The 21,667-nt window shown below is 38.0% G+C and overlaps 1 protein-coding gene across 4 annotated transcripts in view; it reads right to left on the reverse strand.

Moving 5' to 3' along the window:
- Positions 1-8,605: 8,605 nt before the first annotated feature.
- The window catches only part of ubap2b (ubiquitin associated protein 2b), a 39,608-nt gene continuing 26,546 nt past the window's right edge, over positions 8,606-21,667 (reverse strand). For 3 of the 4 annotated variants that reach the window (XM_073818764.1, XM_073818765.1, XM_073818763.1), the window contains exons 19-27: positions 18,264-18,495; positions 18,076-18,167; positions 17,143-17,193; positions 14,755-14,830; positions 14,296-14,646; positions 13,642-13,749; positions 11,671-11,732; positions 9,458-9,646; positions 8,606-9,277 (exon numbers count right to left, since the gene is read on the reverse strand). In XM_073818764.1, the coding sequence (XP_073674865.1) occupies positions 9,197-9,277; positions 9,458-9,646; positions 11,671-11,732; positions 13,642-13,749; positions 14,296-14,646; positions 14,755-14,830; positions 17,143-17,193; positions 18,076-18,167; positions 18,264-18,495 (1,242 nt within the window). In that variant the 3' untranslated portion in view covers positions 8,606-9,196. The remainder of the gene's footprint in view (positions 9,278-9,457; positions 9,647-11,670; positions 11,733-13,641; positions 13,750-14,295; positions 14,647-14,754; positions 14,831-17,142; positions 17,194-18,075; positions 18,168-18,263; positions 18,496-21,667) is intronic. The other variant, XM_073818766.1, reaches the window with a different exon arrangement.

The raw sequence follows: 21,667 nt of genomic DNA on the forward strand, positions 1-21,667 counted from the left end.
TACATTTGTTTACTAACTTGCTCTTGAGTAAACACCCTGGGTAGTTTACTTGGAGTCCATAAGATTGTGTCCATAAACTTGTGACTTGTAGATCTAAGGTGGTTATAATTATTCCTCTCACAGTCGCATCCGCTCGTCACCAGACATACTTTTGATGGCATCATTATGTGGCGAGCGTTACGCGTCGCTCTCATTCACGTCATGATTGATTGATCTTTGTTTTGGTTATTCCTCCGAGCTCTGTTCCGTTTGCAGTACAAGTGCGAATCAGCATAATTGCACTAATTACGGCCAATTTCTCCGTGAATGGAGCCGCTGTCAAATCCGACAACAGACGAGGGACAAGAATATCTCACGGTCCTTATAAACGAGATGAAAGGGGACGAAAACACCCCGTGAACACGCCATTGAGCGCGAGAGCAGGATTGCAATTTAAAGCACCGAGGGAGGAGGAGAAAAGACGGGAACATGCGGAGATTTTAGAGCGGAATCAAGTACCCAGCTCACGGAGGTAGCGGGCAACCCCATTCAGCGCGTCGCTTCTCTACCGGGGGGCGCAAATTCCGCTTGACAGCCATTACCCTGCGAGCCCGAGTCGCCCCCCTTCAAGTGTCTTTCTCTGAGAACAGTTACCAGCGTGCATTCCTTCTGCTGCAATTAAGCCTTTATTTATCACCTCTTCAGAGCTGAGTAAACAAACGTAATGTGCGGAAATCACTGGATAATTATTATCCCAGGGTGCGAATTATGGGGGTTTGGGGGTCTGACCCCCCTAATTAAGGCTTGAACCCGTAAAGCCAGTCAAAATAAAAGAATGGGGGGTCTTAGCAGACAGAACAACATTGTTATTTATTTATTTATTCAAATAAGTTTCAGCTGCATTTCAGTAAAACACAAAGTTAGTCAAGTTAAAGGGATAGTTCACCCAAAAATAATAATAGCCTCCCAGCAAACACAGAACGTTCCCCTAAGGTTCCCATTTGGTTATTTTTTCGGGAACAAAATGAGAACATTCCCTGAAAGTTCTCTTTTTAATAACCTTTAAAAAACGTTCTCATAACGTTCCCTGCAGGTTTTTTTTTTTTTTTTTTTTGGTTTAATTTTATAACCTAAAAAGAACCTTCCCAGAACGTTCCCTGTAGGTTATTTTTAGGTTTTAATTTTATAACCTAAAAAGAACCTTACCAGAACGTTTAAACCCTCTATAGTTGTTGATAGGGACTTCCCAGTCCCTTTAAAGAACGTTCTCATAACGTTCCCTGCAGGTTTTTTTTGGTTTAATTTTATAACCTAAAAAGAACCTTCCCAGAACGTTCCCTGTAGGTTATTTTTAGGTTTTAATTTTATAACCTAAAAAGAACCTTCCCAGAACGTTTAAACCCTCTATAGTTGTTGATAGGGACTTCCCAGTCCCTTTAAAGAACGTTCTCATAACGTTCCCTGCAGGGTTTTTTTGGTTTAATTTTATAACCTAAAAAGAACCTTCCCAGAACGTTCCCTGTAGGTTATTTTTAGGTTTTAATTTATAACCTACAGAGAACGTTCCCAGAACATTCCCTGCAAGTTATTTTTGTATTTATCTTTTTTAACCTACAGAGAACATTCCCTGCAGGTTATTTTTAGTTTTTATTTTATAACCTAAAAAGAACCTTCCCGGAAAGTTGCGGGAACGTTCCGGGAACGTTCTATTTACATAAAGAAAACTTTCCTGGCTAACCAATAGGGAACGTTCTTGGGAACGTTCTGGGAATGTTCTGAGAACCAAAAACTAACGTTCCTAGAATGTGTTGGGAACCAAAAATTGTTAGCTGGGCTATTGATAATCCTAGGTGTATGTGACTTCCTTCTTTCAGACAAATACAATCAGAGTTATAATAAAAATGTCCTGGCTCTTTCGAGCTTTATAATGGAAGTGAATGGGTGTTGAGATTTTGAAGTCCAAAAAGTGTGTTTATCCATCATAAAAAAGTGCTCCATATGCCTCCGGGTGAATCAATGCATTTGTTTAAGAAAATTATACATATTTAAAACTTTATAAACTTTTGTTTTAAAAAATAATGTCTCTGCTAACTGTCGTACATGTGTTCATAGGAGAGTGGTGTTCCAGCGGATGACGTAGAACGCAGATGTATTGTTAGGTCCGATGAGAAGTGGCAAATGCAGAAGCGTGGAGAAGAGAGCAAAACAAAACACCAGTCACAAATTCGAAGTACAAAACAGTCATGCTAATATTCTGTAAATGTATTGTTGTTTTTAATTTAAAAAAATAAAATTAAGCAAAGTATTAAATATTTCAGAAATCAAAATGAACGGTTTGTATATTGTTTCTCCACAAACAAAAATAGTCCCAGAGTAAGTCAAAGCATCAACTAAAACAGGCCAGTTTAACTACAAAAACAACAACTATAGAGGGTTTGCACTTACGTCACGGTTTGGTCAGCTACCCGGATGCACTTCCATATTGGCAATATTCGGATGTAAACAACAGCATGGATTGCACAGTTAGCGTACTACTGAATACATTGTTCTGCTAATTTATGCTGTCTAAAACATGGGAAAAAACATGTGGAAGCTGCTAAATCATATAGAGAAGCAAAAAGCACAACATTTTTACAAACTAAAAAGTTAATAGCTGGTAAAGATATGAATAAGCAGTAGATCTATTAATTAAGATATTAGCCTTATATTTCAACTACCTGACTGGAAATGATAAGAACATACATGAATGTTGTCAAGATTCTTGCCCTGGAAATCCTGGTCCTTATGTTCCTTAGATTTTGCACTCTTCTCCTTGATTTGTTATAACTTTTGGCAGTCTATAGTACTCCAAACAATTAGTACAGGCCAAAACATGGCAATAATTGATCCTTTTCAGCAGCAATAATCAGCAAAATATGTGAGTTTTGTTCGATTCAGTGACATTGTTTATGTTCAGTGCCACCAATATGGTCAACTGATGAAAATGAGGATTTGTAAAGAAACATGTTGGAGGATTTTGATATAAGCCAAGAGGAGACTGGATTTCCACTGCTGTAAACAAAACTTGGTTCTTGCGAGACTTGGATATTCTTACCGGAGCTTATGCTACAAGTGAAGCAAAAGATTACGTTTTATAAGGTTTCAAACATGGATATTTTTCTTACACAAATGCATCGATTCACTTCAGTCATGTGGAGCACTTTTTATGATGGATGGATGCACTTTATTGGACTTGAAAATCTCAGCAGCCATTCGCTGCCATTATAAAGCTTGGAAGAGCCATGACATTTTTAAAATAACTCTTATTGTATTCGTCTGAAAGAAGAAAGTCATATACACCTAGGATGGCTTGAGGGTGAGTAAATCATGGGGTTATTTTCATTTTTGGGTGAACTATCCCTTTATGGCGGGAATACACAATAAGGCTTTTGCGCATATATCTTTCTCAATTTGCAGTCTGGATGTGTTAACATTGCCAAAAGCCAGTGTGGAGATTTCAGCTGACAGATTTAGCAGAAAACAATGTAGAAATTGTTATTCACAGACTTTGTTTTGTACCTTCAATCCAGTCAGAGGACATCAAAAATGTGTGATATTTTAGGACAATTTTAGGCACATAAGATGCATCCCAATTTGCATATAAACACTATTCTATGCCGTTTTGTAGTATAAATAGTGCAAAATAAGTGCACTTTTTAACAAATAACCATGGAAATGAAGGCTGCATCCAAAACTGCATTACTTCCCACTGTATAGTATGTAATTGAACACAGTATTTTTGCAGTTGCCAAGTAATCACTCAAGAGAGTATGCCACTTTGGACGCAGCCTAAGTGTGCAATGTTGGACAATTGATGCATTTGTCGCAGCTTTAGTTACGTAGCAGAGGAGCTATCAGATTCTAAGTATGAATGACAAAACCTTATAAAATTGCTACACTACATGGTTAAGTGCATAGTGCGTCACTTGGGATTTTTTTATATCACTATAAATTGACACATTACAGATATACCACAAAACAGTTTTTGCATTTTCTACAATGCCTTTAAGGGGTTAGTCCACCCGAAAATAAAAATTCGGTCATCAATTATTCACCCTCATGTCATTCCAAACCTGTATGGTTTATGATGAGTAAACAATGACAGAATTCTTATATGAATTTTATCCATTTATTGTCCCACACAAATGAGACAAACCTCATCCACAACTTACAAACAAAAACATTTTATTCTATTTATAGCCTCCTTTTAATGTCACTAAACAATTCTCACATGGTCAGACCCCATGTAACTCCTCAGTCCACCTCACAAGCAATTCTGTGGCTAATGCATAAAACCCATTTATTCATTTGTGCACTTGCTCACCAAATGCAATAAGAGAAGTAGGGCAGCAGCATGTAAAACGATTTGACCGGTTGATGCAGTCAAGACTATATTACTTGATAGCTTCTCTAAATTGAATTTTTCGCAGGGAGGATTTTACGCCGATGGAAATGAAAGAGACAGTAGTCAAACATCACACAGGCTGGGCCCATTGACCTGCATATGCGAGAGGGACAGGCAGCCAGAAAACACACAGCAGCAACACAAAAAGGGCTCTGTGGCCCTGACGGCAATGTGGGAGCCCCTCACTGGTCTCACTGGCAGGAGATCATTGTTATTCTCAGCAAATCAGAGCATGGATGACACACAACTTCATTCTTAGAAACATTTTCCCTCTATATGCACACACACACACACACACACACACACACAGAGACTACATTATTCGGAGCCAGCCAGCTATTCAGCGGACAGACAATCTTATGCTATAGCAAAGTAAATTAATGCAAACACTGCATCAATTAATGCAAAGCCTCACAGCATCAGAGTAATTAACACTGCAGGCCGGCCCTATATATGTTGGCATGAATGAAAATACACAATAGTGAGTGCCATGAAGACTGCACCATCTTCAGAAGGTCATTTTATGATGAGATGAAGGACAACAATTCATTGCTGTACTGTTTTAACAGTCATATAGAATTTAAAGGGATAGTTCACTCAGAAATTAACATTTTGTCTTTAGTCACCCTCATGAGATTGTTTTCAACTGTGCAAAATAAGTCAAAATAAGTGCGGTTTACCATATTGTTACTATGGGTAGGTAAAACACTATGAAGAGGAAAATTTAGGAAAATAACCTAATAGCAATAACAATCTAAAAAGTAATGTAAGATATAAGAATGAGTTATGTGTCCTTACTGAACCATTCTGACTTCATTGTGTTTACATACAGTTAAAGTCAAAAGTTTTCATACAAAATACATGTTTTTCATGTAGTACTGACCTGAAAAAGATGTTTCACATAAAAGATGTTTACATATAGTCCACAAGAGAAAATAATAGTTGAATTTATTAAAATGACACCGTTCAAAAGTTTACTTATGCTTGATTCTTAATACTGTGTTGTTACCTGAATGATCCACGGCTGTGTTTAGTGATAGTTGTTCATGAGTCCCCTGTTTGTTCTGAACAGTTAAACTGCCTGCTGTTCTTCAGAAAAATCCTTCAGGTCCCACAGATTCTTTTTTGCAGCCTTTTTGTGTATTTGAATCCTTTCCAACAATGACTGTATGATTTTGAGATCCATCTTTTCACACTGAGGACAACTGAGCGATTCATATGCAACTATTACAGAAGGTTCAAACACAATACATTATTTACATTTGAAGATCAGGGTAAATGTAACTTATTTTGTCTTCTCGGGAAACATGTAACAAAAAAAAAAAACAGCTGAAACCAGCCTAGTCTGGTTGGCTGATCTTAGCTGGTTTTAGCTGGCCAGGCTGGGAAAGTGGCCAAAACCCCTCTAAAACCAGCCTGCTGACCAGCTAAAACCAGCCAACCAGCCTAGGCTGGTTTTAACTGTTTTTTCAGCAGGGGTAGCTTCTGAAGGGCGGTACTAAATTAAAAAAAAAAACATAATATTTAGGCAAAATATGAAAAATGTACACATCTGCATTCCATTCAAAAGTTTTTGCCCCCCGGCTCTTCATGCATGTTTCCTTCTACCCTGCTGAAAAAACCCAGCTAAAACCAGCCAAGGCTGGTTGGCTGGTCTTAGCTGGTTTAAGCTGGAAGTAGCTGGTTTTAGCTGGTCAGTGGACAATAACCTTCTAAAACCAACCTGCTGACCAGCTAAAACCAGCCAATCAGCCTAGGCTGGTTTTAGCTGGGGTTTTTTTCAGCAGGGTAAAGCATCAGTGAGTGTTTGAACCTTCTGTAATAGTTTCATAGTCCCTCAGTTGTGTGAAAAGATGGATCTCAAAATCATACAGTCATTGTTGGTAAGGGTTCAAATACAAAAAATGCTGAAAAACCAAAGAGTTTGTGGGACCTCCCTGCTGGAAAATAAACAGCTAAAACCAGCCTAGACTGGTTGGCTGGTCTTAGCTGGTTTAAGCTGGTGGTCTCCCAGCCTGACCAGGCCAGGAAAGTGGCCAAAACCCCTCTAAAACCAGCCTGCTGACCAGCTAAAACCAGCCAATCAGCCTAGGCTGGTTTTAGCTGTTTTTTTTCAGCAGGGTAAAGCATCAGTGAGTGTTTGAACCTTCTGTAATAGTTTCATAGTCCTTCAGTTGTGTGAAAAGATGGACCTCAGATGTATTGTGGGACCTCCCTGCTGGAAAAACAGCTAAAACCAGCCTAGACTGGTTGGCTGGTCTTAGCTGGTCTCCAAGCCAGGCTGGTCAGGCTGGTTTTAGCTGTTTTTTGTTTGTTTTTTCAGCAGGGCTGAAAGATTTTTCTGAAGAACAGCGGGCAGTTTAACTGTTCAGGACAATAAGCGACTCATGAACAACTATCACTAAACAAAAAACACAGCTGTGGATCATTCAAGTAATAGTAGTAAGAATCAAGTGTATGTAAACCTTTGAACGGGGTCATTTTTATAAATTCTGCTATTATTTTCTCTTGTGGACTGTATGTAAACGTCTCTTACGTGAAATATCTTATTCAGGTCAGTACTAAGTAAAAAATAACGCATTTTTTTATGATCCCTCTTATTTTTCTAAAATAATTAACATTTTGCAGATTCTGTATATGTAAACTTTTGACCTCAACTGTAGTTAGGCGTAGTATACTAATAATACAGTTAACTTTATGTTGTTATTTCCTACGTTTGACAGTAACATTAAACGCAGTTAAAAACTAGGTTACAGTTTACCGCTTCATAACACTAAAGCTGGCGCCCTCTAGAGTTCATAAACATATTCTAGCCCAGCGGTGACAAGACTAACAGCACTGTCTACTAAAAATCTGTCATTTGTTTTGATTAAACGGCTATTTAAGAACTAAAGATTTATAATTACAGCAGAAATGCAAAAAAAGAAAAACATTTTTTAGCCTATATATTGCCTTGAAATATTGTGTTGTACAATGTAGAGGTTTAAAGAGTCAACAAGGTTGAGACCCGCTGCTGTACACTGAATGATTTTGGTCTTCATGTCATGACGTTCAGATGCAATGTAGAATTGCAGGACAGTGTCTGAGAACGTGACACACCACCTTTTAAACTCCTTGAACAGAACCAGCTTAGATGAGATAAAGTACCTAAACACCTTAGCTAATTTCAGTCTGCGCCCTGTAAATCTATTAAGGAGATGTTGGTAAGATTAACCAATTCACTTTAACCTTGATGGCTGTTTTATCGTTTCACAATTCAGGTGTGTAAGTGTGTGTAAAAATGACTTGAACAATGAAAAGTTCTATATTAGACACGGACCTGAATAAGATCTCTCACATAAAAGATCTTTTCACACTGAGGAACTCATATGCAACTATTCCTGAAGGTTCAAACACTCGCTGATGCTCCAGAAGGAAAAATGATGCATTAAGAGTAAATGTGAATAAATGTATAAGAGCCGGTGGTGAAAACTTTTAAATTTGAAGATCAGGGTAAATGTAATTTATTTTATCTTCTGGGAAACACCTAAGCATCTTTCTGTAGCTTTTGAAGGGCAGTACTAAATGAAAACAAAAATATCGTTATTTAGGCAAAATAAGAAAAACTTACATATCTGTATTCGGTTCAAAAGTTTACACCCCCATGCATAATTTTACCTTTTGAAGCATCAGTGAGCGTTTGAACCTTCTGTAATAGTTGCATACGAGTCCCTCAGCTGTCCTCAGTTTGAAAAGATGGATCTCAAAAGCAAACAGTCATTGTTGAAAAGGTAATAAAGACACAGAAATGCTGAAAAACCAAAGAATTTGTGGAACCTAAAGATTTTTCTGAAGAACAGCGGGCAGTTAAACTGTTCAGGACAAACAAGAGACCCATGGGGAAAAAAAGGGTAATTTTTGTAAATCCAACTACTCTTTTCTCTTGTGGACTGTATGTAAATATCTTATGTAAAACATCTGATTCAGGTCAGTACTAAAAAAAAAAAAACATGCATTTTGTATGATCCCTCTTATTTTGGTAAAAATCTTTTATGTTTCTTCATGTTAATGTTCACAACATAAGGAATTTTGGTAAAAACCAGCAATTCTTTAAATAAAATTTTCATTGTAACACTTTAAAAGATGCACCCCAGATGGATTAATCAAAAACAGCACTATGCAAATAAAAAACAAACAACATGCTGAATAGCTCAGAACCTTTATTCAGAGGGCAACAAGAGTAAAATATAAAATTTATGGGCTGTTTTTCCTTTCTTTCAGGCGACAGAAATTCATTTCAGAACCATTGTACGGGAGAACAATCCATAGCGGTGTGCTCTCGATGCTTGTGAAGCCCCTCAAGATGTCAGAATAGATGAAGCCCCCACCCTCCTCCGCCATCAGTGCTCTAGTTCTCATTGCAGTGTCTCTGTAGTTTTCCTCAAAATGCTTTTCCTTTTAATTTTTTGCTACATCTCTGCAGTTTTTAAAAAGTAAACAAAACAAAAGAAAACAAAAAATCCTTCAAAAAATAAAACTGAGCGACCACATCTCATGTTCGGCTTCTTAACATTTACAGTATATATAAATACTTACATAAATATCTTACATGAAAACCTAATTCAGAGAAGGAAAAAACAAAAATGGAAAAAAGCAGAGGAGAATGTTGGAGGAGGGGAACGGGGGAGAACTGATAACAGTGTGTTTGTGCGAGTGTGCATTTCATGTTAAAGGCAGTACAGTGCGGACACACAGATTTGGGCGTTTATGAGGGTAACTGTATAAACGGCGCGTTCAGTTAGCCCAGTATGGAGAGCTGCTGTAGTTGGACTTGCCCTGATTCTTCTGCATGCTGTTGGACTGACTACGTTGGCCCTGCAGATGACAAAAAGAATCGATATTAATTCTATAAACCCTGCTTGATCATTTAATATGCATATTAATAATGTTTAGCTGAGAATCCTGTTGCACACAATCTACTTCTTTCCTTCTGAGTTTTATAATGTAATATAACAATGTTTATTGAACACTTGAGCACTTGTAGACGTGATGTACCTGTGTGTCTTGAGCCATGTGGTGATGCATTAACTGTGATGGGGGCTGCTGATGGGGCAGTATATGAAGGAAGGGAGCGGGGGCGTATCCAGGGGCACCTCCTGGGTTAAGCGGGCCGGTTCCACCCAAAGCTGAAGGCAGGCTGAACGCAGGTCCGGCTGCTGTGGGGAAACCCTGCTTGTCAAATGACTAAAAGGGAGAGAGAAAAGAAATTAGAAATCAGAGAAATCCAAAATAAAAAAAAGTTTTAAATATGAATATAAAAAATATATTAATACATACATTAAAAAAAATACATAAATATATACACATTTAATAAACTGGTAGCCTAAAAATAATGTCATAGTTCAAAAGCTGGGATCAAAGTAAAAAATAAATAAATACATAAATAACACACACACACACACACACACACACTAAACTGGTAGCCTAAAAAATAATGTCATAGTTCAAAAGCTGGGATCAAAGTAAAAAATAAATACATAAATAAATAACACACACACACACATACACACACACACACACACACACACACACACACACACACACACACACACACACACACACACACACTAAACTGTTAGCCTAAAAAATAATGTCATCGTTCAAAAGCTGGGATCAAAGTTAAGGAACACAGACCATTTAAGCCGATTGGTTTCTTCCTCATGTTTGTAAACCACAGTGAGTCAGTGTTAGACATAAGCCAGTGTTTCACTGTCTGTGACCTCTACAAATGCCCTCTAGTGGTAGTTGTGATATTTTCAATGCGATTATGATGGTGCTACATCAGTTAGAAACCCTCCACTTACTCACCATTAACTAGGGCTGCCACTAACGACTATTTTTATATTTATGGGACTAATTTATCGATTAATCTAAACGACTAATTTCCCACACAAAAAAAAAAAAAAAAAAGAAATTTACTTCAGAATAATTTTATTTTTTAATAAAATCTATTAATTGGAGATGCTCCATGAGATTATTAAAATTTAATGGAACCATTTAAATGAAATCCAGAAAAGTAATGAAAAAATTTGGTAAAAATAAAATTTAAATAAAACTAATTTCATAGGGCCCTATTAATTACTTTGTTTGTTTGTTGGTAATAGATACAAGTAAACAATAGCCTTTAAAATTAATTGCACAAAACTGTTGAAATACATATCTTATAATCTAATCCTTGTTTAATATTGACTAAACATTTAAGTCAAATGTCCACTTAACCTTTAATATTTGGCTATATCTTTACCCCAGAAATGCTATTGCCACAGTAATTTAATGAATATGTGGACATCAAAATGTTGCCGTCTATGCAGGGTCAGAAAGCTCTTGGATTTAAGAAAGATATCTTTAATTTGTGTTCTGAAGATGAATGAAGGTCTTACGGGTTTGAAATGTAATGAGGATGGTTAATTAATGACAGAATTTTCATTTTTGGGAGATCAATATGTTTAACATAAGAACCGATTTTCATTTTGTGTCAGGAGTTTAGTTATTTTAGCTGTATAAAACAGTCTGTTATGCTGCTTGATATTGCAAATTGGCATTTATCATTAATATGTATTATAATCAAATGTGTGACCCTGGACCACAAAACCAGTCATAAGTTATAGATTTATACATCATCTGAAAGCTGAATAAATAAGCTTTTCATTGGCAAATGGTTGTTAAAATAGGACTATATTTGGGTGAGAAAATCTAGAATCTAAGGGTGCAAAAAAATGAAAATATTGAGAAAATCACCTTTAAAGTTATCCAAATTAAGTTCCTAGAAATGGATATTACTAATTAAAAATTAAGTTTCACTATATTTATGGTAGGACATTTATAAAATATCTTAAATGGAACATGATTTTTATCTAAAATCCTAATGATTTTTGGCATAAAATAAAAATAAGTATTTTGGGCAATTACTACAAATACACCCGCACTACAGGATTTGTGGTCCAGGGTCACATACACTGATAGCAGTTTTACCATTTAATACACCATTATTCTTCAAAGTTATTTACTTATAGACAAAATGGACGTCTCGCACATTCATGAAAAAATAGCTTACGCAGTGTTGAAAAAAATAACGTGGATACGGAAAAGATATTGTGAGGGTGGAAAATGGTCATGTAAAACTAAATGGAGACTGTTTCGGTGCAAGAATAAAGTAAACCAAAAAATAAACCTAACAAGTAGAAAACAAGCAGAACTGTGAAGCTCACCTGGGTCTTGCTGTACACTGTTCCAGTGAGATCCGAAGTCACAGATCCAGACAGTCCTGGTGCTAGGAAAGGGTTTCAAATGTTCAATTGAAATCTTAAATATGACTTTATTCAACAGATCTGCATATCTCAAGATACTAAGTTAAGCTGCAACAACTTATCAATAAAACTAATAATAATGACAACAATCAACACATTTGATTATCAAATAAATTGTGTCTGCGCTCTGTCCATGAAAAACAGATTTGTGATGCGATCTGGGAAAACCCGTCAGATGCCACACTTGGACGTTTCCAGGAAATTTGAAAAATAGGTTGAATGGCAATTTTTGGTTAAAATTAGGTTTTCATTAAATTATTATTCTATAACATCTTGTCCATCATCTCTGAAAATATCTTGGCGAAATTCACTTTAATGCAGAAAAATCAAAACCAAAAAAGGTACAATTTCACCCCATGTGTTGGGCTTTCTTTGATTGCATCACATTTATCTGTCACACAAATTCACAGCAGCAATTTCTTATTTATATAGAAAGAATTTTTGGCCCATCCACATTACAATTTTCACCATCAAGTGCAGGGGCGGAGTGGGGCACTAAAAATCCACCGGGAAAATTCTGGCCGCACCGGCCCTGCTGATTACATTACTCGACCACCGCTGCAGCACCTTCACTGTCATTTTGCATTTTTATAGAAATAAAAATAATTTACTGCAGTTGGAAAATGTAAGCTACAATTCTTAACTGAAAGAATCTGACAACAGGGTTACCAGGTCTATTTGACATAACTAGCCCAATTGCCAGCCAAGAACAACCTAAAATAGCGCACTGACCATATCAAAACTTATATACTCCATTTCCATATCTAAAATACACATTTTACAGTTGTGCACATTGGTCATAAGCACAGCTTAAAGGCTTCCAGTAGCCTTCACAAAACCTAATATCCAGCACTGTTTTATCCTCATATCAGATAAATGTGATGCAATCAAGGAAAGCCCAACGCAAAATATTTAAATACAGGCATTTTGTTGAAATTTAATTTCTGAAATATTTAAAACCTTTAAATAACTGGGGGAAATCAACCCATGGACCAATTCTGTGGGGAAAAACGCGGACTTGACAACCCTGCATCCAACACGAGCTGCTGGAGTTAATGTCATTGCACACACTGCCTCTGAAACTTTCGTCCGTCATAAAAAAATTCAGATCGTGTTTGATTTTCTGCTTTTTCGCATTCATAATAAGCTAAGCATTTTGATAAGGATGGCGAATATGAGGAAAAAAAAAAAAACGCATACGAAAATCGGACTCAGTGTACAACGACCTTTAGATTTGACTGATCACGGGTCGAAAGTAAAGAGAGATGACAAAAATAGACTGGAGGATTTTCTGTAATCTTGTACTCACTGACAAATATCTATTATAAGATGTGCTGCTCCCTTTACACAGAGTGTGCGTTATCGCAAAATCGAAAGTAAAAGTAAACAGCGGGTGCGCCACTAAGAAAAAAATATGGAGCTCAACTAAATATTGCGCCAATTTTGTGATTGGCTATGTAGTGTGGGGCTCGGGTCGGGTGGGCCAAGCTTCTGATTGGGTGGCCTGTAAGGAACTATAGAACTAAGAGCATTCTAGAAAGAGCTTTGTCATTGGATGGAAATTTCAAGCATCGTGCAAGGAGTGTGTGGGAGTATTGGGCCGCTATTCGAGGAGAATTTAGTAACGTCAATGATTCTAATAAGCTCAGGCCGGTCGCGTTCGCCTCTCGCCCGCTCAATTTGTGATCCGCTGTGTAAATCCTTCGGCCGGCCGGCCGACCGGGAAAAGTCCCGGTCGTCCCGATTGCCACTCCGCCCCTGATCAGGTGTGTTGAACATATAACTGACAGATTAATTTGATTATCGAAATTGCTAGTTGCAGCCCTAGAAATAACTACATCAGTGCATAAATTGTGAGAGTGCAAAACCTACCTTTTACCGAGCTGTTGCCGACACCTTTGGGCTGGGACTGGGAGCTTCCTCCATATCCTCCTTTCCCATAATCTGCTCCAGCATGAGCCTGGGACAACTCATCAAAACCTTAAGAGAAAATATAAGATTTTAAATAAGGAACCCCAATGATTGAAATTTGGTATTATATACACAACAAGACCTCTAAATGATCAATTCTGATGATCAGTTTTACCGTCTGTCACCAGATTATAATTCTGTCTATATATATATATATTTTTTTTTGTATAATTCAAAAAAAAAAAAAAAAAACGACAACAACATTATAGTAATATTTCAAGATGAACATTTACTGGACTGAATAACCTTACATTTACTTGATAATCCATATATCATTTTTTATAAAATCACATTAAAAAATGAGTACCAAATATGATCCATCAGGCTTGAGGAATGTTTGTTAATTTCTCAGCCATCACTGCATTGCACTGTATTAGATGTTTTGTCCCCACAATAAAAACTACAAAGTTTTGATCATAAAACTAAACATTTAAAAATCTTAAATATCAGTTGTCATTCTATATCTCAGAATAATGTTTACATGCATTTTATGTAAGCAGTGCATCATTTCATATGACTTCCTGAGGTTAAAATGAGAATAAAGTAACCACTGACCTGGGCCATACGTGTGCTGACTGTATCCACCCTGGTGTTGGTACTGGCTGGACGGGCCCATGCTGTGCTGCTTTGTGGATGCTTGAGGCATGAAGACAGTGGGGCCGTACTGGAAGGCACTGGGCACTCCCGGGACCCCAGGGTAGTAGGGCAGGCTGGTGTAGCCATAACCTGGAGGCAGAGGGGGATTGAGGAAAGCCTGGGTTTGACCCTGCTGGGCTTGACCTGGGTTCTGTGGCCCTTGATTTTGAGGGGGAACAGCGCTCTGTTGAGACTGTGAGGGCACTGAGGAGAGACTGGTGGCAGGGGCTGGGGAGTTTGAGTCGCTGCGGCCAAATTTGGTAGGCTCACCTGTACAAGACAAGACAAAGTAGAACAGTCTTTTAGACTGAACTCTTGTCCTATGTGTGCTAACATAACAATCTTAGTGCTTTAAAAACAATAACGATGGCTGCTTACCTGAGTAGGGATTGTTTGCTAATCCTCCATCTCTGCCAGCTAGTGCTGTACCAGGGAAAGTCATGCCATAATAATCCTGCACAAAAAGTGACAAAAAACGTGATTCATCTATGAGAAATTAATTATCAAAGGTCATCCAAAAATAGAAACTGACATCATTTAGCCAATTTATCATATTAACATCACAGTAAAAGCTCCACCACATGAACTCAACTCTGCACGTGCTTGAGGTTAAAGGGATAGTTCACCCAAAAATCAAAATTTGATGTTTATCTGCTTACCCCCAGGGAATCCAAGATGTAGTTGACTTTGTTTCTTCAGTAGAACACAGTTTTTTAACTCAAACCGTTGTAGTCTGTCAGTCATATAATGGCAGTCAATGGGACCCACGGTCAAAAAAAAAAAAAACATACACAGACAAAACCAAATTAAACCATGTGGCTCATGATGATATACCGTGGTGTTAAGAAACAAAACAATCGGTCTGTGCAAGAAACAGAACAGTATTAATATTTTTTTTTTTACCTCTGATCCACCGCAATGTCTAACTGTCCTGAGCGTGTTTACAACAGCCGGCGCGTGATGCATTAACATGCTCTTGCATAGTAGACGCATACGCAGAAGCGATCTGTCATTCATATACGTCTCTCATTGTTTACACTTTGCATAGCGGCTACTCAAAATGGTAATTACTTGTGTCTATCCTGATTGTTGCAACAGATTAAAAACTAAAAGATTAAGCTTGCTTGTGTGAACTCAACCGGGAGTGTTGACTTTTCACCGACTCCCAACTTTTGAGCCTGATCGACTGATGTTATGGTTTCTTGCTCTTTGTACGGCTGTTGTGAACACACTCAGGACAGTTGAACGTTGCGGTGGATCAGAGGTTAAAAAAAAAAAAAAAAAGGATATAAATACTGTTCAGTTTCTTGCACAGATCGATTGTTTTGTGTGTTAAGACCTTAATGTATCTTCACAAGCCGCTGGGTTTAATTTGGTTTTGTCTGTGTATGTTTTTCTGACTATCAAATGCATGGGTCCCATTGACAGCCATTACATAATACAGAATGCAATGGTTTGACAAAAATCTTCATTTGTGTTCTACTAAAGAAACAAAGTCACCTACATCTTGGATGCTCTGGGTGTTAAGCAGATAAACATTACATTTTAATTTTTGTCAAGACAACTGCATTGAACATATTCTTTTACCAAAGTTTAAAATCACAATATGATTTTAGATTCTAGTTTTTCATAAACTTTTCTTTCGGAATCTTAATTTTCAATGCCCTACATAATTCAGTCCCAGAGATATGGGAATCTCAATGAGGCTCCATGTCCAGATTGTTGAATGTTACCCACTTTTACTGGTGGAAAACCAATTTATAACAGTAAATAAATATCGGTTCTGCATATCGGTTATCGGGCACATAAACATGCACATAATTGGTATCGGTTACAAACATTACAAGCATTAGGAAACACAACATGCACCAACATCTTTCATACTTATAGCACTTTTGAAACAGCTGCTGTTAACCAAAGAGAAGCTTTAATGACTCGCTGCAGGATTCCACCATAAAAGCTTGGTTTAATGTTTGAAAATCAATAGACAATTTAACAGCTGCACTGTAAAAAACTGTCTTTTCTTAAAGGATTAGTTCTCTCCAGAATTAAAATTCCCTGATAATTTAGGGTGTACTCACACTAGGCACGGTTGCCATGAACCGGTCCCGAGCACGATTGTCCCCCCTCCCCACTCCCCCTCTGGCCTGCACTCACATAGGGTTTCAGCATTCGTGCCGGAGCACGCTTACGTCATTATGTTGCGATGGTTTCAGGATAAACAGGAAGAGCAACGCTCGCGCTGAACCTGAAATAGTTTACTTTGTGGATAATTATTTTAAATCGTTTGGTCCGCGGTGGTCCACAGCCCTCTCAACGCCTATTGTTAAACAGGTCTATCGCCTTTGTGGCACGAAAATTTTCACGCAATCGTGCTGCTTGTATGAGGAGGTTTTCAATTACCAGCTGAAGTGCAGCAATGACTTTGCAGCTTTGATTACGGACTACAAAAACGTTGATTACCTCGCAAAAGTGTGACATCACGCGTCCTGTTCCGAGTTTCAGCGCGGTTAGTCCAACTGAACCGTGCTCTGGCCCACCTCTTCCAAGCGGGCCAGGGACGGCTAAACAAGCTGCGCCCGGGCACGGTTCGGAGCACTCACACTAGTCAAACGAACCACGCTTTGGTGGTCAAACGCACTCGGGCACGGTTCAAACTGCCTAGTGTGAGTACACCCTTAAAAGTAGCTTTCCCCAACAATGGTCAAAAACATGCAACAAGTCAACAAGTGTGTAAAAACATGCAATTAACTATGAAATTGTTACCATGGGCAGGCGGGACTGCATCATCTGTAAGTCCTCATATCCATAGATTGGCTTTAGGGGTGAGAAGACACAAATGTCAGAAAGTTTACAAGACTGGTCAATATCATCACTGATATGCAAGACGACACTTCACTAGGGATGCACGATATTAGATTTTTGCTGTCAGCAAAAAGTAGTACTGAGGTCTTCTTGGGGTTTTCCGCCAAAATAAGTCAACATTCATAAATGTTAGTATTGTAATTTTACTGTTGTTCTGCAAAATAAAATAAAAATAAAGTAATAAAAAAATTGATAACATTCATTACAACAGCTCTTTTAATACATTCATTATAACATTCCCCTTTCCTCAGCAAGACTGCATTTATTTGTACATTAAAAACACATGCCTGATTCAAGAAGGGGGTAAAAATGTTCAGTGTTAAATATTTTGGTAAATAATGGTTTTGTAATTGATTTTTCTCTTTGAAAAGCAAAACAAAACTGTAAAAAGCAAATATTGGCAATTTAATTTATGCAATAGTTAAAATAATTGGTAAAATACATGAGGGAAAAACACGAAAAACGTGTTCTGTTATCGGCCCAGTGTGTAATTTTGTTACGCTTCGGCCAAGAATTTTAATTTCGGTGCATCCCTAATTTTTTTATTTTTATTTATAAAAACTTATTTGTTAGAAATAATAAACAAAGTCTTGTTTTTTTTTTAAATGAGAGTATATTCAAAGCTATGAAAATATCTATAATAAAATCAATCTCTGCTGTTTTTTTTTACTTAACATTAACAGATGGTCGAAGGCAAAAGAGCTGTATAAATGTTTTCTTAATTCAGATAACATGCTGATCTCTACACTTCAGCAAAGATAAAAAGTGTGAGGGTGTGTGTATGTATAAACATTTGGCTTCCTCTATCTGAGAGCAGATCAGCCATACACTAACCGGGTAAGCAGGAAGGAGGCCACCAGGACCCATGATATACTGACTGGCCAGCAGCGGCGGTACTCCTTGAGCCAGATTAGGAGGAGCTTTACCTGAAGACACAGGGAAAAAACTTTTTTTTTTAAACAAAACACACTATTTAAAGATTGACAATTATTATAAAAATATTGCCAAAGCTGTTGAATCACCATAATCATGGAGCTGAAGTTTTTGGGACTGACCAGAGGTGTTGGAGGGTGTGATGTTGGTCTGCAGCGGTGCAGAACGGACAGCAGAGGGAGCGGATGCGCCGTTAGCGGTGAGGCTCTGGGTTCCAGGGTTCAGGCCGTTAGAGCTGACTGTCGAGCTGGACATGCTCGGCACAGAGCCAGAGCCAGAGTACGTGGACAGGCTCACATTCACGTCAGTGCCCATCTGCGTCTGAAGGAAGCATTTCAATTCAATTAAATTAAATTAAATTCAATTCAACACTGACCCAGTCACATTTGTGACCCTAGACGACAAAACCAGGCATTAGTGTCAATTTTTCGAACTGAGATTTATACTTATATTATTTATACTCTAGCTGAATAATTAAGCTTCTCATTGACGTATGATTTGGTCGAGATACAACCATTTAATTAAAGCTGCAAGCAGCGATGATAGGGCCCTCGCACCTGGGCTCACTGCGACCGGTTGCTTTAGGAAAACAGGGCAGTATGCTTTTAATACAGTAAATATAGGAGAAATGTCAAAGTCATTTATATGTGCCAAACTTCCTGCTGCCAGCTGGTGGCGCTATGCCTATAACTTATTTTTGGCATGTAGATGTGTTCAGGCCAGCACTTTTATCAAACATATGAAGTTTGGTGAAGACTGACCTTGGTATGTTTGAGTTAGTGAAAGATATGATATATCCTGCTGCCAACAGGTGGCGCTATGATAATATCAAAATATTTGCCTTTAGGTGTCTTCAGGCCAGGACTCTTACCAAACCTGTGAAGTTTGAGGCAGATCATTTTATGGCTGAATTATAACAACTTCTATGTCCATGGCGAAACGGCAAACTTTGTCAGGCCGCCACAGACACGCCCTTTAACGAAAACTCAAGATCTTCACAATTTAACATCACTAAAGCCTTTATATTAGACTGATTTTGGTGTTGATCTGTATAAATCTCTAGAAGTTTGATGCAAAGTGCAGCATGACACTTCCTGTTGCCAGCAGGTGGCGCTATGACTATAACTGAATATGGGCATGCAGATGTCCTCAGGTCAGGAGTGTTATCACACATGTGAAGTTTGGGACAGATCGGACATTGTATGCCTGAGTTATAGCAACTTCCTTTTTCATGGCGAAGCATCGAAATTTGTCAGGCCGCCACGGACACGCCCTCTGATGAAAACTCTAATCCTTCGCAAATTAACGTCAAAAAGGGCATTAGATTTGATTCACCAAATGTGGCGTTGATCGGAATAAATCTCTAGGAGGTGTTCGTTCAAATACGAGGCTTGAAAATGGCAAAAATGACGCAAAATTTGCTGAGATAATTATTATAACCGACTTCCTGTTGGGTTTCAGATTTTGCTCCAAGAGGCTTTTTTGTAGGTATTGGTGTGTTACATGTGTGTACCGATTTTCGTGCATGTACGTGAATCACAGCTGAAAGCGCACACCGCTGAACGTGTAAAGGTGGCGCTGTCGAGCCAATTTGCCACACCCACTTCTGATACCCTTATCAGATGTAAATTTTCGCCAGGTTTGATATGTGTGCAAAGTTTCATGAGTTTTTGGGTATGTTTAGGCCCTCAAAAATGCAATTCATTTTGGATAAAAATAATAATTAAAGCTGCAAGCAGCGATGAAAGGGTCCTCGCCATCTGCGCAATCGCCATCCCAATCGCATCAGGAAAATGGTGCCCAGTTGGCACATGCATTCGCAGTAACACTCTGCCAGTTTGGATTTAAAGTTTACAGCATTGAAAGGGTTACACATTAAAATCAACACACAGACACATACACACAATATATAAAATTTTGCCACCCAGTTTCATGTTAACATTAACTATATTAGTTAACATGAACAATAATTAAATGGCATTTATTCATGTTAATTAATATTAAGCTAAAAAAAGTATTCATACATTATTAAAATGTAAATTTGTATCTTTTAACATTAGTTTATGTACTGTGAATTAACATCCCCCTTACACTCACTCTGACACTCAACGCACACACATACTTCGAGGCAGGCAGAGTGAGAGGAGATTTCTAATTTCTTTTTTAAATTTTCTTTAATTCATAGAAGCTTGTATACTTGTGAAAATAACAGCGTTTGCTCAGAATAACTAGTTCTCTGTGAAAAAAGTTTTAAAGAGTTTGGATGCTGCACTTTAAAGATATAAAAAAAAATTATGGTTATCTTTTTTACTATCACTTTAAAAAATCACCACGTCAACACCGTTCAAGATATCCCAAAACCGCTCGCAATTCAGCATCTTCAGAATATTCTCTTCATGTTAAAAAAGTTTGGTGTGAACAGCAAGTTGCTCTTATGAGAAGTATGAATTTGTTTACAGCCTGATTTTTCAAATCAAAATAGCCAGCTTCCTGTTGGTTGTAGCTAATGAGTTTAATTTAGAAAGTTGTCCAGATTGATGAGAACGATATATGTACAGATTTTGGTGACTGTAGGAAAAACTAACCCCGCAACTTGTCAAAAGATGGCGCTATAGAGTGCCTGCTCCACACCCATTTATGACCTTTCGCCAGTGTCTAACTATCATTAATACTGATGTGTGTGTTGAGTTTCATGAAATTCTAAGCATGTGATCTGCCTCGAAAAGACATGAACCCAATTTTAAAGTTTGACACGTTGCCATGGCAACAGCATTTGATTTATCATTGACCCCTTTACATATTCTCATCGGTGGTTTTACATTATTTTGATGAAGTTTGAAGAAAATCGAGTAAAATTAAGAGGCTGATTTCAAAGCATTTTGAAAATGACACTTCCTGCTGCCAGTTGGCGGCGCTATAACTTTGACTCATAATAGTCACGTTTAAGTAATCGGCATCAAAAAAACGAACAAACTGGTGAAGTTTCATCAGAATCACGCAATGTGTGCAACAGTTATTAGACACTTTCTGTTTCTCATTTCTCGCCATAACTTTGTTGCCTTGCCATGGCCAAACCGTTCGAGATATCAAAAATCCCCTCGCAAATTGGCATCCCCAATGTCTTGAGATCATGCTGACCGAGTTTGGTGACAATCCTATGGAAATCCTGGAAGGAGTATTTCAAATTCCAGAGCATGCGCTTTTTACATTGCCCTAAATATCTCACTTCCTGTTGAGTGGAGCCTATGACAGAGTACAAAAGATGTTTGGCTCAGTGAGATCTATATGTGTACCGAGTTTCATATGAATATGTGCAAGTATGTGTGCGCAGTACATCAAGTTTTCTGACTGTGCTCCAGGGGGCGCTGTAGAGGCCCTGTACCACGCCCGGGTCCCAGCCTCTGTGGCGTCCTGATGGCCGCAGATTCCAATGTGTGTGCAAATTTTCAAGAGTTTGAGTATGTTAAAGGAACACTCCACTTTTTTTGGAAAT

This window comes from Garra rufa, chromosome 15 (genome assembly GCF_049309525.1).
Source record: "Garra rufa chromosome 15, GarRuf1.0, whole genome shotgun sequence".
Classification (NCBI taxonomy): Eukaryota; Metazoa; Chordata; class Actinopteri; order Cypriniformes; family Cyprinidae; genus Garra; species Garra rufa.